Raw genomic sequence first — 27,248 nt, forward strand, 5'->3', positions numbered from 1 at the left:
CAGACTAAAGCTGTAGTAAGAGATATGCCCAGATCCTAGAGGCTTGTATTACTTCAGATCCATTTGAGACAGAGAGTACCTAACGACTCTGAGGGGCTAAAGGTAAGTACAGGGCATGTGCAGGTTATATTTACTTACAGACTTATTTTTGTAGACTGTTTTGCAGGCTTATAAGATAACAATTGAAAAAAAAAAAACAACATAATGATCTTTTTTCTTCCCATTACAGTTGATAGCTATTGCAAGCGTCAAACTTCTACTGTAATTCCTATGACTCTCAAAGACTGGTCTTTGTTGTGGGGTCCATGTTTTTCCAAATCCATAGATTTTCAAATCCAAAATGCGCAGTAGACAATGTTTAATGTCATGCCTCACTGCATACAGTTTTTGGAAGCAAATAGTTTTTGTGAAACTGTTGTAAAGTTTCTGAAGATCCTGCCAGTAAGAGCACTTATTGTTGCAGGCTGACAAAGCTAAACCACTAGCAGCAGAGCTGTCAGCCCACTGTACGAGCGCCTTCAGTTGGTTGCTAGGATGTGTATATAATAGGCCTATTAGACAGACCAGCAACACTGATGCTAATTTCAAGACAGTGACTTAAAGAGTAGAACAAATTTTCTTTTCAAAATCAGAAAATTCATTTTTTTTTGTGATCCGATGATGCCACCATTGATTTTTGAAATTCGGCCAACCAAACCTTCATGTTGCCGGGAATATTATTTTCTCTCCGGGAATATTATTTTCTTGCACATGCGCTTTTTTTCTATTACATTTCTCGCACGATTCTCTCATCATTGATCAGAAAATCGTTTGTTTTTCCAAAAAATTTCAACATGTCGGATTCCTCAAATTCGATTGCCGCACGATAATTGGCTGTTGCTGCAGCCCACTAATGGTGTGAAATTCATACGAAAATTCTTTGATACAATTTTCAAAAGAAAATTATTCCGAAATTCAAACCATGTATAGCCGCCTTTAGTTTAGTTTATCTTTTCAGAAATAATGAAAAGGGAGGTAACACTCCCCCTGTATTTACCTTTGTGAGTGATGATTTGTCACTGCCCACGCAGCCAGTGCAACAGTCAGGGGATTTGAAATCCTTGCTCTTCTTCCCCTTCTTTCGGTAGGGCATTCAGGAAAGATCAGAGCAATTCTGGTTGGTCAAAGCCGTCACATGCCAATGCTGATCCATCAGAATTTCTCTGACCTGTCCTGGTAGCCTTACAGAAAAAGGGGAAGAAAAGCAAGGATTTAAAATCCCTGGACCATTACACTGGCTGCGTGGGCACTGACAGCTCATCACATGGAGGTAAGTACAGTGGGGACAGGGGTGGGGAAGATATAGAGGGTACGTTCACCTTTTTATTTTTTATGAAAAGGGGGGTAACCCTTTAATGTTGTCAGCTTACAATAAGAAGTGCTGTTATATACAAGGTTTCCAGATAAGAAACTTGGCAAAATATTAATTTAAAAAATTGCTTCAGAAAACTGTATACAGTAAGACATAATGCCAAACATACTGAACAATAGGTTTAGATTAGATTTACATGCAAATTCATTTTTAATCATTAAAAATGTGCAAAAGTACTTATGTATCAATGTGTTCTCACTGAGAGCTGGTGCTACTTTGCCTCATTCACCTATTAGCATCAACATCACCTAAAGATGGAAACAATTCCAGTTCTAAGTGCAAAAGTCCATTCATACTTAACAGCCAAACTTTATACCTGCTCCAAATTAATTACATATAAATTTGTTTATTGATACAATAAAGTGTAACTTACAGTTTAATTGAAGCATTATGTAAAGTGCAACTCCATTGTTACTACTCTTCAATGGCTTTTGATACCCAAATTTGTTTCTACGTGACCTCAATTTCAAGACCTGTGGACACTAGTCCCTACCATACCACTTTCAAAGGTCAACAGCTAGGTTAGATGTAACGTTAGAGCCTATGTGAGAAGACTACTTTGGAGTATATTGCTTTCCCTTAAACTACAGGTGCTCTTTTAGGCTGGTGGGTCACATGATACTCTGATCATCAAATGATTGAAGTATATCTCAAGACATCATGCCCACTACCATTCAGAGTGTTGCAACATAAGTAAGAATTTGCAGAATAAAGTCCGGATTACTTAGCCACCCTGGGTCCACTTGTGGTCCATCAGTATGTAGGTGGAACATGGGGGGTCCAGATGGAAGTAAGGGGTGCCTGACCGGTTTCACCAGTCAAGCTGGATGCATCAGAGGCGGAAACATGGGGTAATGATATACTTCAACCTTCTGATGATGCACTGGTGTTGCCTAGAGAGAAGTGGTTGGATGGGTCAATATCTCAGTCCTGGTGTATGTATACCTTTTGATGCCTATATTGTCCACTGGATTTAGCTCACACATGGACATTGAGCAGTCTGACCCTTAGAATCTTCCAGGACTAGTAAAGCCCTAAAGTGACTGCCCTCATGGTATCAATTATTGGTGGTCAATTATTCTAATAGCCCCTGGATGTGGTCCAAGATTTTCTACTCAAATTTGGATGTTGGCACTCTCTTTCACCCTCATATAGGAATATATGATATAAGGAACAGAAGGGAGTTTATCCTTCTCCCATATACTGTAGACATTTTGTTAAGATGCTAACTATATAACCTTGGACAACCAATGGATTCCAGAATATATGTTCACATGGGACAGTATTTTGAAGTTTTCAGCCAATATCAGCTTTATGTCAATTTACTTAATTGTTAGGTGGCTTAGGAGTATTTTTTTATTTTTTTTGCAGCTGTTATGCCCCATACACACGATTGGAAATTCCGACAACAAAAGTCCATTGTGAGCTTTTGAGCGGAAATTCCGACCGTGTGTATGCTCCATTGGACTTTTGCTGTCGGAATTTCCGCCAACAAAAAAATGAAAGCTGGTTCTCAAATTTTCGGAAAATCCGATCGTCTGTAGCAATTTCGACGCGTAAAATTCCACCGTATGGTCGGAAGCAATTCGACGCATGCTCGGAAGCATTAAAATTCATTTTCTCAGCTCGTTGTAGTGTTGTACATCACCACGTTCTTGACGGACCAAAGTTCAGAGAACTTTTGTGTGACCGTGTATATGCAAGCAAGCCAAGCCGAGCGGAATTCCGTCAGAAAAGCCATCCAAGGTTTTTCCTTAATAATTGGCTAATTATGATACTTTTATGTTTACATTATGTAAGTTGGTTTTCTTTTTGGTTATGAATAAAGAATATGTATTTATACAAAAAGGTATAGTTGCTGAGCTGTCCTTTGGAGATCCTCTTTATCTTTAATTCGGATGTAGAGGGATATTACTTTATTTTTGCTATCTTTTTGTGCATCAGTGCTAGTGCTTACCTGGACTGGGGCATGTTTTATGGTGTCTTAGTGCTGCTCATCCCCTTTGCTCCTACTAAAGAGACAAGTTTGAGAAGCAGGAACAAAGCGAAGAGTGTCCTCAGGTTATAGTTCAAAGTTCTTCAGCAATAAACATTATCAAAAAGGCAAACCCCTAGAGATTGTTTATTGAGCTAGAGAGAGTGACATTGCAGTGTGCCTGGCTTTTGCTGCACCAGTCTGGGAGATGAACCTATGGACGAGTCAGTAGCCCTTAGGCCCCGTACACACGTCCGAGAAACTCGACGAGCAAAACACATCGTTTTGCTCGTCGAGTTCCTTGTGAAGCCGCCGAGGATCTCTGCAAACCAAGTTTCCTCATTGACTAACGAGGAAATAGAGAACATGTTCTCTATTTGGCCCGACGAGATCCTCGTCGGTTTCCTCTGCCAAAAGTGTACACACGACCGGGTTTCTCGGCAGAATACGGCTCCGATCGAGTTTCTGTCTGAATTCTGCCGAGAAACTCAGTCGTGTGTACGGGGCCTTACAGCGTGCTACATTTTTTTTGGACTGATGTTTGTATGTTTACACCTAACAATAATAGATTGGGGGCTGAAGGTTAGGATATAGTTGTTAATTATAATCAGATTGAAGGTCTGCTTTAAACAAACCCTGTTAAAGTAGAAAGAAAATCCTAATGGAAGGTACCCTATAATAGAAGAGGTAATAAACTTTCTGTTGGTCCATGCCACTCTCGGTACTGCAACCTCTATCAGCATTAGACACTTTTGAGAGTATTGGGTTGCAGGGTCCCCTGCTGTAGGTACTGAAAGAGGTTACAGGACTGGAAAAAGGGGAGGTAGGAGACACAGGCTACCAGATAGTTATGTATAAATACTCTTCTATCACAACAAGGCACCTTCTGGATTTTATTTTTATTTTACCCCAACAGGTCTGCTTTAATAAATCAGTCTTCTAACAAGCTAGACAGGTGCTGAATACTCATTTCAAGCTATGCCTCTCTTCTACATAATCAGAGCACGGCAACTGAAGCTCTCTGATTAGATACCGAGTTGGCAGGGAATGTACATCATTTTAGGTCTAGTTTACAGCTGTGGTTGGAAAATGGTAAAAACGGGCAGTTAAGCTGTGTTTTTACTGCCCACTCCTCCCCCACCAAACCACACTGCCTAAATTGAAAAGGCAGCCATTTTTCATGCCCATACTGAGATTGACCATTTCAAGTTAATACATGCAGCGGCGGTGTGGCAGTGTGGGCTTTTAGGGGTTTAAACGGGCAGTGAGGAGGTGATGTAATGCCTCCTTGCTGCCTGTCAAATGTCCTCTAAAAAAAGTGATCCATCGCAGATTGCTTTTCAGAGGGCAGTACTAGTGTAAATGAGCCCTTAAAGTTAGTGTTCAAGTTGAGCCTTTGTTGACTTGCGTATCTACTAACATGCAGCCTCTGTAATGACAGCTTGCTTCAGTCACCCTCATCCTGTGCCCAAAAAGGCACACCTTTCCTAGTAGTTAACAGGATAATATTAAACTGCAATAGATAGGTTTAACCGTCCTCCAGTGTGATTTATAGCTCAGCAATATACCTTTTTTTTGCAACAATGTCCCTGGAAAGTACCCCTAAATGTCGGTAGTTGTAATTATACATCCCTTTAATTTGTGGTATTATGTCAAGTCCACATTATTACAGAATTGTGCATTTAAAATATGCAGTAATAGTTATGCTTGAAAACAGAATAAACACTATTGTAAAGCACAATCAGCAAGAGAAAAGAATAACTATCTTATGTGAACATCCTTATCCAAGAAGTAATTACAGCTATTATGTACTTTCAGCAAACTCCTGTAAAGTATGAAGCAGAGATGCTAATTCATTAATTTAAATTCCACTGCCAATGGGGTACACTTGAAATAGTAGTGCTGCAATAAAAGCAAATTATAAATGATAATTAGCTCTATGCACTGCAGTTAACAACAAATACAGCATCCTCACGGTTCTAAATTTATAAATGTCAGTTAGATTGCTAATTTGGTCTAGGGGATTTAGGCTACTGATTTGGCTAATCCAAGTACTATTATTCACTAGCTATTATTGAACAGGATAAGGACATCCACAGATATGAGATAACCTTCTGCCAAACTATGACTTCTTATGCCTCGTAAACACGACCGTGTTCCCGGCGGTAAAAAGTCCGGAGAGGGGAAAACCGAGAACCTGCTCTGTAACTTTTTCCCCCTGCATACGACCAGGTTTCCCGACAGGAAAACTGCCGTGAGAGCTTTGGTCGGGAATCCCGGCAGTGTGTATGCTCCAAGTAGTGTTTCCCATAGGAAAACTGTCGGGTTAAAAAACGCTGGGAATCCCGGTGGGAAAAAAGAGAGCTGGTTCTCTCTTTTTTCTGACAGTTTTCCTGCATTGACACGGCCGGTTTTCCCGGCCAAAAGCTCTCATGGCAGTTTTACCGATGGGAAAACCGGTCGTGTGTACGAGACATTAGAGCTATTGATATATATGCCTGCATGCTTGTATCAACTGAACATGCATGTTTGTGCACTAAGAAGACATTCCTAGTGCTGGTGTTATCAATTGTTTTTGGGGAAAAACATAGCAACCTTTGCCAAAATCCTCCCCAGATGACCAATTCTCCTCTGAGACTGATCGTGGCAGGCTACCATTAGAAAATACATTTCCTGAGTTGATCAGAACGTTAGGTACTTGCACAAACCTTTAATAAATATCCTCCCTTTGGTGGGCACCAGCTGGCACTTTGGGGTTGATTTAGTAAAATCAAATAGGCTGTTTACTTTGCAAGAGAATTTGCCCCAGAGCTTAGTGAATGTGGTGCAAAGAACACCCAACAAAAAAAAAATTCTTGCACATGATTGGATGATGCATATCAGGCCTCGTACATACGACCTAGTTTCTCTGCAAAAACCAGCAAGAAACTTGCTGTTTTTTTTTTTTGCCAAGGAAACCGGTCATGTGTACACTTTTCGACGAGGAAACTGTCGAGGATCTCATCGAGTCAAAAAGAGAGCATATCTTCTTTTTCCTCCACGGGAATGGGGAAATTTGGCTCGCCGAGATCCTCGACAGCCTAACAAGGAACTCGACGAGCAAAACGATGTGTTTCGCCCGTCGAGTTTCTCGGTCGTGTGTACGAAGCTTCAGAAAATCATGACTTTTTTCACTAAGCTATGGGTAAAATTCCCCAGTCTATAGACATAAAAAATAATGTTTTAGCAAAGAACATGCATTACACATTAAGAATTAAAGTGGAGTTCCACCCATAAATATAACATTACATCAGTAGTTTTAAAAAAATGTCATTAGTCCTTTAAGAAAATTTTTTTTTTTTAGATGCCTTCAAAGTGTTGTTGCTAGGCAAAATAGTTAATCTTCCCTCTTCCTGCACCTAGGTGCTTAAGCTTCCTAACCTACACCGCACAGACTCCTGGGAATGTAGTGGGTGTAACTTTCCAGGAGTCTGTGCATTCCCCAGTCTCGAAGAATCATGTGACTTGGACAGTACAGGTGCTGAAACCTGATCTGAAACGTATTACATTGCTTGTGCAGCACTGAGCATGTGCGAGATCTGCAAGGCTGAAATCCAGGAAGTCATACAGTCTGGCTTCATGATGCCCACACTTAAGATGGCCCCAGTCAATTTATATTTTATAAAGTGTCTAAATGCTGCAACAACCTAACAAAACGGACCTTAGTTTACAGACTAACTTTACTAGAATACATTAAGCTTGTGTATTACAGGGGTATTTATATTTAAAAAGTGAAATTGTGGCCGGAACTCCGCTTTAAGCACCAAAATGTGTGTGCTGTATACTGCCTCCTGCATTGCTCCTTTTTTTTCCTGCTGAGGGCTGTCATTTTTCTTAACACCATAGCCCCTGAGCAGCAGTAAATCTTTAGGCTGTCAGCACATTGGCCTCTAGTGGCTCTGATTTTCAGCACATTGCTGAGAATAAAGAACAACTAGAGTTCTGCAGAGCAGAATGAGACCATTTATTACTGGATTTTAAATGGTATAGGCACTTAGGCAGGCCATATAGATGGTGCAAATTTATTTCTTGCAACCACACCCCCCCCTGAAAATAAGACCTAACAGAATTTTCCAGGAGGGCTGCAATATAAGCCCTACCCCAGAAATAAGCCCTAGTTTAAAATGCTTATAAAATCCTATAATCCACTATATTACAGTAGTACATAATGTACAATGTGTGTGTTTCTGTAATATAAATGTGGGAAAGAGAGCTTCAGCGGGTCACAGAATCGCAGTGTGGCACTATAACGAAGGTATTTGGCACAATTATACTACAGAAACACATACATTGTACATTATATACTACTGTAATAGAGTGGATTATAGGATTTTACAAGCATTTTAACTAAGTTCATACTGGGGATTCCTATCAGGCAGGGAGAGAGAGGGGGAGAGAAGACAGCACATTACATGGTAAGACCTTTCCCCCAAAAATAAGCCCTACTGTGTCTTTTGTTGCCAAAATGAATATAAGACCCAGGCTTATTTTTGGGGAAACACGGTATGTTATCCCAAAAATATATATAAAAATTATTTAGGTATACAAATTAGTAATATAGTTATTGTCAAGGTAACGCGTGCTGATGCTGCTAAATTTGGTATAAGCATCTGGGCATCAAAGACTTCCAGTCACAAAATGGTTAAAAACACTGCCCAAATGTGTTTTGATGTACAAGTCTGTTTCGTGGTGAAATATGTTTGTATTCATACTGATTAGGTGATAGCATCCTAATTGAGTGTTGTGAAAGGTTTGTGAAACATGTTAATGGATCTTAATTGATTTTCCTAGCAGTCTTGCCACAGAAAAAAAAGAAACCAGGTCTAAATCCATAAATATGCAAGATAGGAAAAATAATGGTAAACCGCCGCACTGATTTGACTTTATGAAGAAAATAAGAACCCATTTATTTACAGTTTGTTCTGTGTTAGAAACATATCTGAAGGCAGATAGGCATCCTCACTGCTGAGAAGCATAGGTTCATGTATGACCAACTAATAAACCAATACTTTACTCCCAAAAAAACACAGAAGCTAATTAAGTTGGAAATTGGGCAAGGCCACAGCTTTATTATACTTTCTTAAAGTAACAGCTTTCCAAATGTAACAAACAACAATGCTAGTCACAGAGTTATACTCTGAGCACCCAAAAACATAAACTCACATAGTCTAAGAGACCTGTCCTTACCATCAGTGTCAGACTGCCGTTAGACTGACCCAAGAATTTACCTTTATGGCATAGCCCATAAAGCAACATCAATTGCTTGCAAGGTCAAAACTGCCAATAAACCGATGAAACCCTTGACCCAGAACCCTGACTTTCCAGCAGACATTCAAGTCTCGGATCGCTTGGCGTACCAAGACATCCCCACGTTACGAGCCCGTCTCTTTTTTAATAATGGCACACTCCTCTCTCACTCGGACATGGCCTCTAAATTTTCAGACTTCGTCATTCCTATGTTTAAGTTCTTCCAGCTCAGGCACTTTCTCCACACCGTGCCGTCGGTGTCGTCATTGTATAGGGACCTTACACCTTTTGAGCGCCTCTGTTCCCAAAATGGCCCACAGAAACATTTGATCTCATCATTATACTCCCTACTTATTTCGACGGCAACCCCCAACTCCGACATCCATCGACTTTGGGACGCTGATCTGTCTGTTGTCCTGACCGACGACGATTGGGAGTCGGTGTGGACGCATGTTCACAAGGGCTCCATAAACGTCTCAGCCCAAGAGAATAGATTTAAAAATGTACTCACGCTGGTATAGGACCCCGGATAAGATACACAAAATTTTCCCCAATGTCCCCTCTACGTGCTGGCGATGTAACTCGGAAACGGGTTCTCTGCTTCATGTATGGTGGAATTACCCAATTATCCAACCATTCTGGAGTGAAGTGCATAGGCTCATCTCTCACGTTACTACTTTCACACCTGACTTCACACCTGCACAATATCTTCTTCACCACACTTCCCTGCCCAAATCGACATATCACAAATCCCTGACGCTACATCTCATCAACGCTGCTACCCAGTGTATACCTATTCGTTGGAGGGATACCCCCCCCCCACCATAGATGATTGGTGGTCCAGGGTTGACAAGATTGAGGAGATGGAAAAGATTATCCACCAAGCCAAAGACAGGCATGACAAATTTAGGCACACTTGGGCTTGTTGGATACACTATAGGGAAACCCTGAACCCTGTGATTCCCCCCACAACTCCTCTCTCCTCAACGCGGCCGGATACAACAGATAATGCTGGGTTCCTTATAGCCTGTCCGTCACATTTCTTCCCTCCTGCATCTCCCCCTATTCCCCCCCTACCATCTGTCTTGTCTGTCGGGTCTCAGCTCACTACAGGACCTTGTTAACTGCTCCTCTTTGTTTTGTTATTCTTGGTCCCCCTACCGCCCACAGTGTGTTCCCTTTCGTGGTGGGCGTGTGTGGGGTTGACGCTCATTGGTCCAGTGCTTTACCATACTCCTGGTAGAGTCCCCAACCCCTGATCCCCCATGTTTTCGGTCTACTGACCAGCATAGTCTACGCTTTTACCCTAGTAGGTCCCCTTAAAGGAGTTAGGATTTTAGATATGGATACCTCTTGTGACTCTAGATACCCTGTTTTACTACGTTTCGCATGTTTTGATTCCTCGGGAATGTTACTTACATCACAACTTAAGATTCACATTCTGTAAACTGTATTTTATGCCATGTCTGTACTTGCATAAAACCCAATAAATTTCTTGAAAAAAAAAAAACTGCCAATAAAGCTGTGACAAAACATCAGCAACTCTTGTGACAGCTGAATCACCTCAGAGCAGTTGGATGTGCCCCAGTGTAGCCTTTTCTTAGGTCTTTGTAGCCAATCCTAAGGGAGTTCCACCCAACAATGGAACTTCTGCTTTAAGTGATGGTGACTCCCTGACATACCACATTTGGCATGTCATTTTTGTTGGGGGAGGGGAGTGGGTACCCAGTTTTGACAGGCACCCAGCTCCCACTTCCTCCCCTGGCACCCCGGCGCTGTAAGGAAGTTCACCTCCCCCTCCCTCCCTGCAATCTTCTGGGACACATTACAGGTCCCAGTAGATAGCTCAACCATTCACAACGCGCAGCGTGTGGCTCATTCATGCACAGTGCGTGCTCAGCTGTGAGGCCACAGCCGGGCACCCACAGTTACAATGCCAGCGCCATGGAGAGGAGGGGGAGAGGAGCGAGGCTTTGTGGGTCCGCATCGCTGGACTGTGGGACAGGCGAGTGTGTGCTTATTAAATGTCAGCAGCTACACTTTTTGTAGCTTCTGACTTTTAAATGGGTGGAACTCCGCTTTAACTTCCCTTTTTAGGTTCACGCCCACAGTGATGCCATTCTTCCAGCAATCAAGGCTCCCTTTCCCTAAAGGTGGTTCAAGGGGCCTTCAATATAATAATACAATTAATATATAAACATTAAAGTGACAAAATGAATATAAGCCATTTACTCTTTTTAGGCCTCTTGCACACGGGCGTTTGGGCCCATTCAACATAAATCTTGGCATCTTCCCCTCCTCTTGGGCAGCCCAGTTTCTGAGTACAGCCTCCTACAGACATGAATAGCTGTGTGTGACTGTACTCTGCGGTTACAGTGATACTCGCCTAAACATGAGTTCAGCTTGTTTGTATGTGAATTTGTTTTTTTATTTCTGTTTTTTGCATTCGCCTGTCCACTATTTTTACTGTATGTTTATGATAGCTCCAATGTATACCCCATGTTCAGCTGCACACAGTCATTTGTGTCTATGGATGGTTGCATTTAACACTTGGGCTTTCCAAGTGGGGGAAAACACTTGGAATTATGTTGAGGGGGCTCAGGTGTCTATGTGCAAAAGCTCTTACATAATAAACAAGAAACGTATAAAACAAAAGTTTAATTTCTCTCTTTGTTTCCATTTAGAAAATACCAAAATGGCTGTCTCATACAGGAATATTCTGTTGGCCATTTTAAGTCGTGTCATTTTCACGGTACACGGTTTTCTTTTGGTATGGCAAGTGGTATTAGTAAAACAAAATTCTCTCTACTGGACACTGGTGATTGGTCTTCTATTGCTGTACATGGAAATGGCGCTCACCCTAACCGTAACCAGAAAAGGAGAATGGAAATGGTAACTATTATTTTTGGTTCCATGGATGTATCTTTAGTTACCAAATGTGTAAATGACAAGAAAAGGAAAGGATAAGGTAAAGACAGTACTAGGTCATGATGTTAACAATCTTTTAAAGTTCAGAGATCAAGAAAACCAAAACTACAAGATGGCTTGTTTAGCAGAGCTTTCCATTGCATTCACATACGATATGAAAAGGCTCAGACGTTGCACTGGCATGGTAAATTATAAGCACTGTTGGGCTTAAGAAAATATATCACTTTGCCCAATCAGGTTTTATTAATATTCTCATTTTTCCATGTGAACACATGTCATGTGTTAGAGCTCTTTCACATCGGCAGGCAGAGGGCAGCAGTTTTACCACCCCCCATGACTGCCCAGCTAAATTTTTCACTTGCAGCTGAATGGGCTGTACACATGTTGCGCCCCTGACAATGGAAATTTAAATTTGGCTTGAAGAGTTTAACCGGCTCCCCATTAAGATCAATGCTTGGCTCACAGCTGCGGTAGAGTATTCACATAATAAATCCCCCTTGGGAATTTAGCAGGATCACCTCCTGAGCACCTAGCAGCTGCTGCTCTATTACCCTCTAAAAAGTGATCCACCCCAGAATGCCTTCTTCAAAGAAGGGTTAATACTGAAACCTGTCTGAAAGAGCCCTCAGGCTGCAGCATTTGGTTGCCCAGGCCTAAACGCCACATCTCAGGAGGAAGGATAAAATGCTTTCCTTATATCCAGAAGTACCCAACTTCCTATTGTTTTTTTTTTCAGACTTCCTAAAGCCTCTGGACTACTTGACACCTGAGTTGGAAGAGTTGGTGCCCCCTCTTCCTAGGAATCATGCATGAACCTTAAAATGACAGGAGATGTTAAAAAAATGCAGACATTGAAGCACTCTTAAATGGGCACTCCATTATGAAGGACCCCATTCTCCATTCTATGCAATGTTAAAATGACACAAAACTCTGGTTCAAACAAAAACTATTCAAGTATACTCTTAAAGTGGCTCTAAAGGCTCAAAGTTTTTTACCTTCATGCATTCTAGGTTTGGTCTCACATGGTGCCGTAGAAAATGGTGTCACCCCCCCCCCCCCCCCTATTTTCAGGTAGGCAGCCCAGTGTTGGAGGTCATTGGCATGTGATGCGGCGGTCAATAAGGCCTGCAGGTAGTATTAAGGTTAGAGAATAGCAGGTTAGCCACTTCCTAATGGCTTAGTCCATAGAAACAATAATGGATAATGGCCAACAAACCCTCTTACCAGACCCAGCGAAACTGCAGCAGTGATCCCTCTGGCTGAACATTCACTCTCTTTGGTTTGCCCAGGCTGGCTACGGTGTAGCACAGCTGTGTACCCTAGCAGTGGCTCAGTCTTTCTCCCTTTGGTGGTGCTGGGCAGTGTGGCTCTCTCTCTCTCTGGTGGTGCGGGTACAGCATGGCTCTCTCTTTGGTGGTGCTGGGCAGAAGCGTGTCTCTCTCTCTGGTGGTGTGGGTACAGCGTGGCTCTCTATGGTGGTGCGAGTACAGCATGGCTCTCTCTCTGGGGGTGCTGGGCAGCAGCATGGCTCTCTATGGTGGTGGGGGTACAGCATGGCTCTCTACAGTGGTGGGGGTACAGCATGGCTCTCCCTCTGGTGGTGCAGAGCAGCGGCTAGGGAGTGAACCTGCTCGGGTGCCCCCGTAGCAAGCTGTATGCTCTGGGGGCACTTGACAGGAGGGAGGGGCCAGGGATACCGCGGGGACCAGAGAAGAGGATCTGTGTAAAACCACTGTACAGAGCAGGTATGTATGACATAATTTAACCCAAAAAGTGCCTACGCTATTTGTACATAGTCCCACTGTATGTAAAAACGTAGTCACTCTCTCTTGCTTACTTTTGAGAAGGACTTTGGACTATGGGATTTGTAGTGTGCATGGAGCAATGCACATGACTTCAACTAACATGCACTGCTCATTCCAAACAAACGGAAATAAAGAGGAAAAGGAGAGATTCAAGTGTTTATGGATGACATTACAAGGAGGCAGTAAAACAGAGTTACACAGTTTCATAAAAACTAAATTACAGTAGTGAATGTGTATAGATTATATTTGAAAAATTAAGAATGCTGTTTGATGTCACTTTAAAAAAATAAAAAAAGTTTTATCTTTTAAAAAATGCCGAACATGTAGTTAGGTAAGCCAGGGCAATGAATGCGTCCATTATCTAAGCACTGTAGCACACACTGTACTAATCACCTAGCAATATCTGCATTTAAAAAAGTCCTTTTAATCATCTCTCATTAGTAAACTGCAGGGCTTGCTTTATTACATACATTCCTGGTTATCCTATTACTCCAAGCCTCATTTATTAGTCAGTGAAGGTAAAACATGAGTTAGACTTTGATGTCTCTTTTTAATAAGTGGTCATCATCCATGTTTAAAAGATTAAGCTATGTGCAGCTCTCAGTTTGCCCTGATCTGCCTCATGCTCAGTCATTAGTGAAGATTCAGATTTTGCATAATTGGCAGCCAGAAACCACCTTTATACATATTAGTAAAAAGACAAGTTCTTTCCATTAGACGTCATGCACACTGGTTGTTCACTTTTGTCCTCTGAACGGCAGAGCTCCTGGCAGCAGAAAATCTGCCTGGAAGACCTGCTTTTTCTGGCACTTTATGTTTACATGTAACAATTAGGTTTTTTCTATACAAAATTTCTTAGAACCCCAAAACATTATATATATTTTTAAAGCAGAGACCATAGAGAAAGTATTGGTGGGTTTTGCAATTTTTTTTATGTCACACAGTATTTTTCAAACACAATTTTGGGGAAAAATAATATTTTTTGAAATTGAATCCGAAAAAACATAATACATAACCCATTTTTTGTAAAATATAAAAGATGATGTTACGACGAGTAAAAAGATACCAAACATGTCCTGCTTTAAAACACGGGTGGCAAGTGACGTACATTTTACTATCCATAGTTGACGCTTTAAAAACCTTTAGAGGTTACCACTTCGGATTTACAGATGAGGTCTTGTGCTGGAATTACTGTGCACGCTAGAACAGGGGGACAGAGATACTTAAATCTGTATATGCTGTTGCTTTGTGACAGCAATAGGCATGTGAAAGGTACGCTTTATGAAGGGATCTGCGGACATTGACATTGGGTAAACTATAATGAACAGCCAATCATAGCCGATCACGACTTTGTTCGGCTGTCTGGCCAGCCGGTGGAAGTGGCAGCTGGTCACTCAGGTGTCCTGGTGGGACAGGAGAGCCCGAGTAAGCCACAGAAGGCAGTGGGAGGGGAAAGATATCCCCTCCCACTGCTTGCAATAGCAATTGAGCGGCTAGTTAGTTGCTCTGCTAGTTAGCTGCTCCTTGTAGTCTAATGACATACCAGGTATGTGATTTGACAGCAAGTGGTTAAAAAACATGCCTAAAGCCTTGTATTGCACACACGTTTAGAGGCGTTCCTCATCATGACAGGCTCCTCCAACAGGTACATGACAGGTCCTAATAACTTGGTCCAGTCTGCAGCTCCCAAACAGCTCCTCTGCAACACTCTTTGGTGAAAGTTTCCTTTCTCAATCTCAATTTCTAAAGGTAACATCTTAGGGCCCACAGCACATGGCACATGCTGAGGCCCAGTAATAGTATCTCCCTGGAACACAGCACACATGCTCCTCTTCCCAAAGGAAGAACCCCAGGTGCAGAGAGCTCCAAACAGATCCTCCTAAATGTTTATCTTCCCCTCAGCCACACCTTCTGGGTCAACCTCCCAGCAGTTGCGTACCAACTGGGGGGGGGGCGGACAACCCTGGGTGCCACACAGGGGGGTGTCAGGCCGATGCCGAGGCCATGACAGCTGGGGCGGAGCTGCCTTGAGTATTCTGAGGGCCCTGACCAATCTCCAACAGATGGGTTGGCAGGAGGCAGGCCCCCTCAAAAACTTAGGGTCAGCCCAGCTGGGCCAGTAGAGTTTGGGTGTAAGCTGGAGTGTTCAGCTGCCGGTAGCCCTCAAGGACACTCCTAGTCTGGGGGGGGGGTGACCTTGAGCCTGGGCTTGGGTGCAGAAGGGACCTTCTCCAAGGCACACAGAGGTGTCCTGACCAGAGGCATGGGAGCAGGTGGAGGACAGCACGATAACAACGCCAGGCAAATCTCCCAGGAGGAAGAAAGCCAGGAGGGCTGGTGAGTAGGGTTGCCACCTCATCCCTTTAAAACAGAACACATATGAATTACACAGGTTCTGTGGCTGATTAAGGTGGTAATTGAACTCAAGTGGAGCCTTATCTAAATTAAATTAGCCTCAGAACCTGTGGAATTCATATGTGTTCTGTTTTAAAGGGATGAGGTGGCAACCCTACTGGTGAGTGATACAGTCAGAGAGGACTGAAAGGCATGCCTGAGAGGATTGGATGAAAGTAGTCTGGGATGAATGCAGAGTCAGTCTGTGAGGACTATAGAGTCTTAGCCATGAGGGCTAGAGAAAGGGGCAGCTGCAGCCAGGTGGGCTGGCAGTGCCTGAAGAGGTGGTGCTGGGATCAGTAGCCACAGGAGGACAGCTAGGAACCAAAACTGCGTTACACAAACAAAGGGGCTCGTGGTCCCTGCCTGTAAAGAGCATTTTCTACTGGTCTAACTGAGCCTTTGTTAGATCATCTAAACCAGGGGTGCCCAACCAGTGGCCCGGGGGCCACAAGTGGCCCTTGGAGTCCTCTGATGTGGCCCGCGACCTCCTGCTCTGGGATGGCTGGTTGGCAAGCCCAGATTTCACTGAGATTTTTGGACCTTTTTTTTGTTTGGGAACTTTATAGCACTTTATTCACTCATTATAATATAAAAAAAAATGATGGATGCACATGCACTTTATTTGAGCGTGGTTAATTAATCAGTTTATTCATTGTTTGAGCTTTTTGCTTTATAATGTGCAACTCTCATTTATAGATATTGTTTGCGTAATTTTGCACATTATTTACCTTTGAACAGGTGTTGGGTTAATCTACTCATATACATTTCTTTCAAAATCCTAATTAACAAGAATTCAACTACAGGTTAGTTTAATTATTCATTAAACAGGTGTTCAGCAGACAGTTGATTATAAAAGGGTGTTACTTAACAAAGAAAACGCCTTCCCATTTCATGCTGTCAGCAATAGCACCACATAAAAGAGAAATGTCACAAGGCCTGAGCAAGAAAATAATTTCTTAACACAAGAAATGTGAGGGCTACAAGAAGATCAGCAAAGCTTTACTTATGAATCAGAATACTGTAGAAACAGTAATACAAAACAAAGATGGAACTGCAAACATCTCACAGAGCCATCCAGGCCATCCACAGAAGTTAACACCTCAACAGGAGCGTCTTCTGATGAGAAGGGTTGAAGAATATTGCCATGCAAGTTCACTGCAGTTAGCTAAAGAAGTAAAAAGCTAAACTGGGCTGATTGTTTCCCGTGAGACAATATGGCGTACACCGCAGAATAATGGCATGCATGGGTGTCGTCCACAAAGGAAGCCTCTCCTAAAGTCCATGCACAAAAAAGCCTGCCTAGAATTTGCCAGGGATCATGCAGAAAAAGAAGAAGACTACTGGGACTCTGTACTCTGGAGTAATGAGACCAAGATAAATGTTTTTGGAACTGATGGCTTCAAAACTGTATGACGTCGCAAAGGTGAGGAGTACAAAGAAGAATTCATGGTGCCAACAGTGAAACATGGTGGTGGCAGTGTCCTTCTGTGGGGCTGCATGAGTGCTGCTGATGTTTGGGAGCTGCATTTCATTGATGGCATCATTAATTCACAGATGTACTGCTCTACATTGAAAGAGAAGATGCTACCATCACCCGTGCCCTTGGTCGTCGTGTACTTTTCCAACATGGCTATAATCCAAAACACACATCTAAGGCATTTCTGATGAAGAACAGGGTGAAAGTGATTTAGCGGCCAAGTATTTCTCCTGATCTTAAGTCAATCCAACACCTATGGGGAATTCTGAAGAGATAAGTTAAGCATCACTCTCCATCCAGCATCAAGGCTCTAAAAGAGGCTGTTCGTGAAGAATGGAAAAAGATATATGTTGCAATATGTTGTAATATGTCGCCAACTTGTTCATTCCATGCCTAGAAGACTTGGTATTGTCCTTACAAAACATGGTTGCCATACAAAATGCTAGATTTCTGCATCAACTAATTTGAGTAAAACTAAAGATTTTGTAATCTAAGTTATATTATTAACCTTACTTTCACGTAATGAGCTAAACAACATTTTGGAATTTTTTCTTGTGTTCATTGAGATATTGATTAAAATCTTACTTTTCAAAAGGGGTGTAGTCATTTATGCTAAGCACTGTATATATACATTTTGTGTGTTTCAGTACTATGTTTGTTTTCACTACATTCAAAATTGTTATATTTTTAATCTTTATCTTAATTAGGTTTAGTCCTACAGTCTTTTTGTACCTGGCATCTGTCATACCCTCCATATTCTTGTTGGAACTTGAATGTCTCGAAGCACGAACCTTGATGAGCAATTCCTCAACAAGCATTGCGCAGGTAACAGGGGTAGGTAAAAGAAAATTTTTGGACTTTGGTAAAGGCAGATCTGCAACATCTTTTTATATTGTCTGTGGTTATAGTGTTTCAACATATTAGATAATGCTTACAGAGTATATTTAACCATTAACTTCAGTCGATGCCCATAGGAGTTTACAAATGTATGTCTCCAAAACACGTATATAAACACATGCTCATAAACAAATTAAAACAGTAAAACAGGGAATTGAATTATTGTGGGATGATGCTCAAACATAGCCCTTTAGTGCTAAATATACTATTCATTAAAACTGAAGTTTAGGTATGGACTCTTTTGCATTGTTACATTGGATTAGCTTGGACCAATGTAAATATACATGTACCATACGTATCTGATCCCCGTGGAAGCTGAAAATCACAAGTGATGTACACAAGAAAATTACACAAGTGACGCACGTACCTGGCATATCATTGCCCTGCAGTGGATAAGACTGGTAAAAAATAGATTCAAAGATGTCTACCGTCTGCCTGCTTAAAGCTGAAGTTTAGATTTGGATTATTTTGCATTGGTATGAAGCTCCAGCTTGGACCAATCTAAGTATGCATGTGCCATACCTGGCCACTAATCATTGTAGTAGGCACTACGACTACAGTCATCTCTTCTAGCTTCTTGCTCCTGTGCAGAGAGGCTGCCCTACTGCTTACTAAACACACAAAATTACGTGCTTGGCATGGATGCCATTCAGTGAACATTTTGCATTCTCAATAAAATGCAGACTATTCTCCAAATAGACAGGGTGGAGATTGTTATGTCAAGACATTGCTTTTCCATCTCCTGTGTTCACTAAGCAGCGGGGCAACTTCTTGGTTTGGGACCTGGAAGCTAGTGGCAATCGCTGTAGTAGCAGTGTCTAACTAAGCAAAATAGTCCAAATCTAAACTTCAGCTTTAGGCCGCCAGACAGGTAGGCATCTTTGGGCCAATTTATACCAGTCTGGTCCACTGCAGTGAGTTAAATGCACAAGTGTTAATGTGCATTGCATTGGGACTATTTATTTGAATATTAATTATTAACTATTAACAACCTTTGAAAAAGTGACAAGGTCAGTCACGATACGCGTGAGGATAGGACAGAGAGTCGTTTTTATGCTGTAACTATTCTCCCACAATGTGAGTATTTTACCTAATTATTAAAAGTTTCTTTGGGAAATACTACACTATGGAGTGCCTTTATGTTTTATTTGAGCATTTAAACCTGGAGATGGGACCGCAATGTTAAGAGAGCAGGGATCGTTCCAAAGGCATATCACAGAAAGTCTTATTTTAAGCCTATTAAGGTGAGAGGCTGGGGGAAATGGTTGGCACCAGCACTGGAAGAAAAGCACTTTGCACTTTGTTGGTTATCACTTCAATTTTGAGAGGATTGTCTGCACTTGTACTTTTCTGGAAGCTTATTGCACAATTGCTGGGGATTGTGTGTTTTTGTAGAAGATTTCCAGCACAAGGACCTGCATTTTTCACACTTTGTTTTCAGGAATTCTTATTTTACACTGAGATTGTGTGTTCTTTTGCTGCACTTTAATTAATGTTTATTACATATTTTTAATCATTTAATTTTCATAATTTTTATATATTTTTTATATTCTTTTTTATTCTTTTTATTGAATATTGATTATCATTCACCTTGCCTACACGGACATTTTACACAGGATTTTTTTCACTGGATTTTTTGCACTTTCTTTTATATTTTTATTGTTACACCCATGATGCATGTAATTTGAATATTTATTCACAGTCGTTCTATTTTATTTATTTGCTATTGATATATTGAAGATGAATGCTAGTTTTTATATTTAATTTGTTCACCCTTTAGTAAGCACCCCCTTATCTCCTCCAATTTCTATTATTTGAATAGGCTGCCAAACACACCACTTGTGACCAAAAATCAAGCATGCAGCACTAAAGGCAGTGCAATGTAATACACATTGCTGCACTGCAATGCACATCTGTCAGCAAAATGTGTTGAGACGCCATTCAGAAGGAATGACACCTCAGTACACTAATGCATGTATCTTGCATTTCAGCTTGTTACTGCAAGGAGATGGTGTAATGGGTCTTTAACCACTTCAGCCCCGGAAGATTTTACCCCCTTCCGAACCAGAGCACTTTTTACAATTTGGCAATGCGTCTCTTTAACTGAAAATTGCGCGGTCATGCAATGCTGTACTGAAATGAAATTTGCGTCCTTTCTTTCCCACAAATAGAGCTTTCTTTTGGTGGTATTTGATCACCTCAATCGCTTTATTTTTTTGTGCTTTAAACAAAAAAAGACATACAATTTTGAAAACAAAAACAATATTTTTTACTTTTTGCTATAATAAATCTTCCCCAAATTAAAAATAAATAAATAAATTCTGATCGTGATGACCGTGTGTACGTGGCCTTAGAGGCGCCTCACTTCTCTTTTATACTCAGTTGTAACCAAGTTACTCTCAAACCAAGGTTTTACTGTATTTATTTTTTCAATAAATTACATTTTTAATCCCAAAAGTTAAAGACCTTTTATGTTCTATTATTATTTAATGGTTTACACTAACTTTTATCATTGCTGGAAAAAAAGATTTATTAGGCACTTGTAGCAGTTGCTTTCCTGTATCCCTGTCTGCAGATATACAGTATATGAATCTCCTATTTTTTATGAAATCTGTCTCTGCCTTTCTTCCTCCTCCCTGTTAAATTATTTATAAATTTTTCTTCTTCGTAGAACCAAAGGAATTTACATACAGCGTTGCCTGAAGTGTTTATTGGAAATCAAATAAAAAAAAATTGAAAAAGAAAATCAATATATCTTTGCTTATATAAAATTCATTGTAGAAGCAAACATTTTATATTCAGAGTGTCTGCTTGTTCTAAGCTATTGTATTTCCATCCTGTCCTCAAATGACCTCAGGAATGAATATATACGTGAACAGTAGTGAATTATCAGTCACACTGCGATATTATCAGGGCATGGTCAGGCGCTTGTAAACATATTATCTAAGATGCCACGTGAAGCCTAAGTTATCATCAGGATCAAAGTGATGTTATGCTATATGTTACGCTCAGAATCCAATCTTCTTTTTTCTGTTTTGTATGTTGTCACCACTGTCTTACCTTAGTCTAGGACTTACTCAACAATCATTTATAATTCTGATATTCCACCAGTCTTTCATCTATAACGACAAATCCCAATCAATAGATATATAGCCAGATTCAGGTAGATGGGCGCATCTTTGTGCCGGCGTAACTCAACGTATATGCGCTACGCCGCCATAAGTCAGAGAGGTAAGTACATGATTCACAAAGCACTTGCTCTCCACGTTGCGCCGGCGTTACGTAAATGTGAAGGCGTAAGCCGGCGTAAGTGTAAGTGGGTGTGAACTTATGCAAATGATGGCCTGAGCGTGGAGCAGTGGATTACGCCCGGCGTATCTTCCACGGAGCATGCGCAGTGATGTCGACGTATGATCGCTTCCTTGTGCGCATGCTCACAACTACGCTGGCCGAACTTCCTGGTTTACGCCGGCCTACCAGCTTACGCCGAGTGCATAAATACGCCCAGACATGCGCACGTCTGACGCAAAATTACATCCTGCTTCCCCCCCCCCCCCTGAGCAAGGTAATTTTGCTTTTCTTTATTACTGCTCTCTTTTGCTGTGCTATGGCTGCTCCAGTCAGCAAGAGGAAGAGAAATGTTAGTCCCCAGGAGAGGGTAATCGTGATTGCTGGCATGGAGAGATATGATACGTTCCTCCATGGTGCCCAGAGTCGGGATACCAGCCGCGCCAAGAAGCAGGAAATCCTGGATACGATCGCTTCTCAAGTTAGTGCCCTTGGCAATGCCACCCGCAGCGCCAAGGACATTAACAAAAACATTTATGACTTGAAGGTCCATGTGCGGGAGAAGCTGTCCGCCATTCGGAAGCACCAGAGTGGCACGGGGGGTGGACCACCCTGCAATATTGTTTTGACCCCGGATGAGGAGATGGTCGCCCGGTGTATACAGAGGGAGCAGTTGGAGGGAGTTTAAATTTAAATTAAATTAATTTCTAAATTAATCACGAGTCCCCTTTACATCCACAGAGTTCACCTTTTACATCTGAACTCGCAGAGTTTCTTTACACTGTAAGGGGGGATTCTGCAGACACTGATGTAAGGGAAAACTTTGGGGACTCTAACATAAGGGATGCTCTGGAAACCCTGGGGGAACACTGTGAACACTGATGTAAGGAGAGGACTCTGATGTAAGGAGGAACACTGTGGCCTCTTGTGTAAAGAGGCACTCTGATGTAAGGGGTGCTCTGGGAACCCTGATTTCCTTAGTTTACTCACTCAGAGACAGTAGAGAGAAGGGGGGAGACTTCAGTAACGGTCAGGGATGGATGGTGAGCTCATTCACCCTTTGGCAGTCAGCACCTCTCATCCAGATGTATCTGAGGCTACTGGACTTCAAATTTTCCACCCACACTTTCCTTTTCTGAGCCACAGCGCCAGGGATTGTAGTGTGGGCAGACAGAGAGGGGTAGGAGTGTGTGGAAGAGGTGCAGATCTTTCCTCTCCTATCTGTGTGTGTGTGTGGGGTACATGTTAGTGCTGGCTTTGGGCAGTGTGAAAGAGAATTTAACACACACTCTCGGCTTACACAACTGCAGCCAGTAACCCTGCTCGGAAGCCATAGTCCTGTCTAAATAATGGGTACGGGTTTCAGGCTGTCTAAAACCCAGACGCATGATTCCAAACCCAAACTGTCCGGGTCAATCTGGGACAGGTGACAACCCTACCCTTACGTGACCTTCAGGAACGACAAAGATAGACCCCGTCTCCCCTATATAGGAAATGTCACAGCTTCAGCCGCGTCATTCGCTGGGCTGTGTCCAGCGGTGAGAGGAGGTCGGCGATGCTGCGCTCTGGATGGATGGATCTTCTCATCGCTGGACAGAGATCACCCGCACCCGTCGCTGGATACAGACAACGTTGGAGCAGGAAGCCGGGACCTAGAGTGGATTATCACCGCTGGATTTTTTTTATTTTTTTTTTTATTAATAAAGGACTTGTTTCTATGGTGTGTGTGTGTTTTTTCCAACTATTTACACTTACTTCGTGAAATGGTAGGGGTACAATGTACCCCATTACCAATTCACATAGGGGGGGGCAGGATCTGGGGGTCCCCTTTGTTAAAGCGGTCTTCCAGATTCTGATAAGGCCCCCGCCCGAAGACCCCCACAACCACCGGGCAAGGGTTGTGGGGATGAGGCCCTTGTCCCTATCAACATGGGGACATCCTCCCCATGTTGATTGCATGTGGCCTGGTACAGTTCAGGAGAGGGGGGGCCGCACTCTGTCCCCCCCCCTCTTTTCTGCAGCCGGCCAGGTTAACGTGCTCGGATAAGGGGTCTGGTGTGAATTTTTGGGGGAATTCCACGCCATTTTTTTTTTAAATTTGGGGTGGAGTTCCCTTAAAATCCACACCAGACCTGAAGGATATTTGGGGGGAACCCCACGTCATTTTTTTTTAAATTGACGGCGGGGTTCCCCTTAATATCCATTCCAGACCTGAAGGGCCTGGTAATGGAATTCGGGGGGACCCCCACGCTATTTTTTTTTTTTATGAATGAATTTGCTCTGAATTGCCAGAGCCAACAAGTCTTTATAGCTGCAAGTCCGGTTTTAAAATACTTTTTTGCCTTTCAGAAATGACACTTAGTGCAGGGACAGTTCTATGTTCGAGAAACATGCGCTATTTCACATGCTAACTTTACACCGCCCCCCCCCCCCCAGGTACGAAATTTAAAGTAATATTTCACTTTTATTGTTTCACTTTTAGCATTATTAAATTCACTGCTCCCGAAAAAACTTCAGTTTTTAAAACTTTATTTGCATTGATACATGTCCCCTGGGACAGGACCCAGGTCCCCAAACACTTTTTAGGACAATAAATTGCATATTAGCCTTTAAAACTAGCACTTTAGATTTCTCCCATAGACTTTAACAGGGTGTTCCGCAGCTTTTCGAATTTGCCACGAACACCCCTAATTGTTTGTTGTTCGCCAAACAGGCGAACAGGCAATGTTCGAGTCAAACATGAGTTTGACTCAAACTCGAAGCTCATCCCTAGTATACAGTATGTGGGAACACATATAGTGTTAGCTACAGTCCAAAATGTATAGTTTTTTATTGGTTTACATACACACTTAAGAGGGTTACACATAACTGTGCTGAGGTTTTTAGATTCAAAAAATTCTATATGGAAGTTTTGAACCCAAATAAACCTGTTTAGAATCTTTAGAACCTGTAGGGGGCTGATGCCTCCCTTTGCATTGAAAACAGAGAACAGGTTAGATTAGAAACCCTGAAACCTCTCTCCCTTCAGCACTGTGGTTATGACCACTTAAAAGTTGAGCTGTTCGCTGCAATGTGAAGATCCACCAATCTTTACAGAGACTCTGACAAATTGGCAAATTCAGCAACATGAAACAGTGTGGAGGCAGGGACAGAAATTCTAGTTTAAAGGCCCAAGTGACAACCTTTCAAACCCAAGTGCCTGAAATGCCCTAGCATCAAATTGACACAAAAGCCAGGAAAACTCTCAACACCTTTATAAGTTGGGACACCCCTCACTGTGGGGAGGTTTTACCAGTAGAAATTTGGTGGGATGTATCCACTAATCCATCTACACCAGTGTTTTTCAACTCCAGTCCTCAAGGCACACCAACAGGTCATGTTTTCAGGCTTTCCATTATTTTGCACAGGGAATTTAATCAGTTTCACTGCCTTAGTAATTAGCACAGCCATTTCATCAGAGGGAAATCCTGAAAACATGACCTGTTGGTGTGCCTTGAGGACTGGAGTTGAAAAACACTGATCTACACTATACTCAGGGGCACAGGTAGGAGCTCCAGATGTTGGAGGATAGAAAGATCCAAAGATATAGAACCAGGATCTCAAAACATATCCTTACACCAGTCAGATAGAATTTGGCAGATGAACATGGTTGCAACAGCAGGTTGAATGGCAGGGCCTGCCAGGGATGGACTGGCCATTGGGACTACAGGGAGTTTCCCGGTGGGCCAATGGCTCAGTGGGCCGGCTTCAGTGACAGCGGACCGCCGCCCCCCTCCGCTCCTCTGTCTTTCCCTTCCTGTAGCACTCACCTCCTCTCCCTCCCTGCAGCGCTCACCTGGGGAGAACAGAGAAGCAGGGGGAGGACCAGAGGAGCAGGGGGGACGGCAGAGGAACATGGGGAAGGGGACAGACAGCTGACTCAACAACTATGGCCTGGGGGTTTCTCACTTCTGCCTAATCTTATCCCATAATGGGGGGCACCAAACTGATTCTTTTCCCCGGGTGAAATAATGTCTAGCTTCGCCACTGGCTAGTGAAGGGGGAGAGGGGGCTTAGGTGGCCGGGGGGGGTGCGGGAGTTGTCCGGTCGCCATGGGCGAGACCTGTAAAAGTGGGCCAGTCTGGATGAAGTCCAGGGCCAAATTTATGTCCCAGTCCAGCCCTGGGGCCTGCCAAGTTGAACAAAGCTTTAGAAAGGACTTTCTATCCTTTATTTATGGGATTTTCGAACATTAAGGTATCCACAACAATGGAGCTGACAAGAATGGAAATGATTGAGTGCAGCCTTTTGTGATTAAAATCAGTGCAACTTTCCTATATATATGGATAGCTATAATTGCAGTGAACACATTGCCTTGTAATTTCTCAAATTCAATGGCAGTCAGAATACAAAGCTATCAGTAACCAAAGGGATACAGCAGCCAACTGAGGAAGATAAATACTAAGCTGTGGTTTAGGGCCAACCAACAAGTATGCTGAATTGCATGTTTAAACTTAGATGTACCATTATGATTGGACCTTAAAATATTGTCTGTGAATGAAGTATATTGATAATATACTGTTTTTGTTTTTCTGCAGGTATCACATTTTGAACCAACGATGCTATGGTTAGACGAATTGGAGCAGGTCATGGTTTTGGTCTTAGTTTTAACACGCTGGCTGATGCCAAAAGGGGAGATGAGCAGAGACCAACTCTCTCAACTACTACTTATCTATATTGGATTAGGCGCTGATCTCCTGGATATACTTTTATTGATCAAGGAACCATCTGTTGCGACCAACCAGAATGTGACCATCGTGGGACTCAGTCTTTTTAGTTGGGCAGTTCTACAGTTCACCCTGGTTCTCACTCAGACCGGGTCTGCAAAACCTGAGGAGACAGAGAATTACACATACTCCTGCTGCACCAGTGAAGTATGGAGTCTGCTAGTTGCGGTGATAATGCAGGATGGACCCTTTCTTGTCTTCCGTCTTTACCTGACCATCAATGAGAAAGTGCTCAATGAGATGATGATTTTCTTCATCTGCAAAAATATATTAACAGTCTTCTTGGAAGTATATCGGATTGCTGTGATTCAATATGAAGGTAGTAAAAGCAGAAATAAATGATTGTTTCTGTATTTCACAAATTTCCTAAAATCAAACCAAGTTGAAAACCACTATGCCCAGATTGTATATGAGCAAATAAATTCTTCAGACTTAACCCACAAGAAGGTGTTTGTTTGCTTTAACATGTACAGTATGGTCCCCTAACCACTCTTAGCAACAAGAACAGAGAATGTTTGCCCATGAAGCCTCGTACACACGACCGAGGAACTCGACGGGCGAAACACATTGTTTTCTTCATCAAGTTCCTTGTTAGGCTGTCGAGCAACTCGACAAGGCAAGTTTCTCCATTCCCGTCGAGGAAATAGAGAACTTGCTCTCTTTTTGGCTCGTCGAGATTCTCAACAGTTTCTTCGCCGAAAATGTACACACGACCGGTTTCCTCGGCAAAAAAATATCTCCCAGCAAGTTTCTTGCTGGTTTTTACCGAGAAACTCGGTCGTGTGTACGAGGCCTGAGACTTTGCATGAGGCATGATATATGGATGGTAAAATAGCAATTTATTAGATAGACCTTGACACATACATACAGTATAAAAGTTGTCAAGCCAATAAACAACATACATAACAGTATGGATTAATTACAATATATACATCAAGCTGATATAGTTCCTCCTTTACAAATTTATCACAGCCAAGTTGTTTGTGTTGCAAAAGAAGGAATCCCTTAACTTGACACA

The 27,248-nt window shown here is 42.3% G+C and overlaps 1 protein-coding gene across 1 annotated transcript; it reads left to right on the forward strand.

The window, feature by feature from the left end:
• On the forward strand, positions 1-26,673 carry LOC120915413 (transmembrane protein 26-like). Its single transcript, XM_040325893.1, has 4 exons — positions 1-102; positions 11,357-11,564; positions 17,987-18,113; positions 26,042-26,673. The coding sequence occupies exons 2-4, from the start codon at positions 11,368-11,370 to the stop codon at positions 26,570-26,572; spliced, it is 855 nt and encodes a 284-aa protein (XP_040181827.1). The 5' UTR covers positions 1-102; positions 11,357-11,367; the 3' UTR covers positions 26,573-26,673.
• The last annotated feature ends 575 nt before the right edge of the window (positions 26,674-27,248 follow it).

Source organism: Rana temporaria, chromosome 10 (genome assembly GCF_905171775.1).
Source record: "Rana temporaria chromosome 10, aRanTem1.1, whole genome shotgun sequence".
Taxonomy (NCBI): Eukaryota; Metazoa; Chordata; class Amphibia; order Anura; family Ranidae; genus Rana; species Rana temporaria.

Excerpts from the sequence above, each read along its gene's own strand:
- LOC120915413 (XM_040325893.1), top strand. The coding sequence starts at position 11,368 with ATGGCTGTCTCATACAGGAATATTCTGTTGGCCATTTTAAGTCGTGTC. Across the intron at positions 11,565-17,986 it reads AGAAAAGGAGAATGGAAATG|GTTTAGTCCTACAGTCTTTT; the intron begins GTAACTATTATT and ends TATCTTAATTAG. Across the intron at positions 18,114-26,041 it reads GCATTGCGCAGGTAACAGGG|GTATCACATTTTGAACCAAC; the intron begins GTAGGTAAAAGA and ends GTTTTTCTGCAG.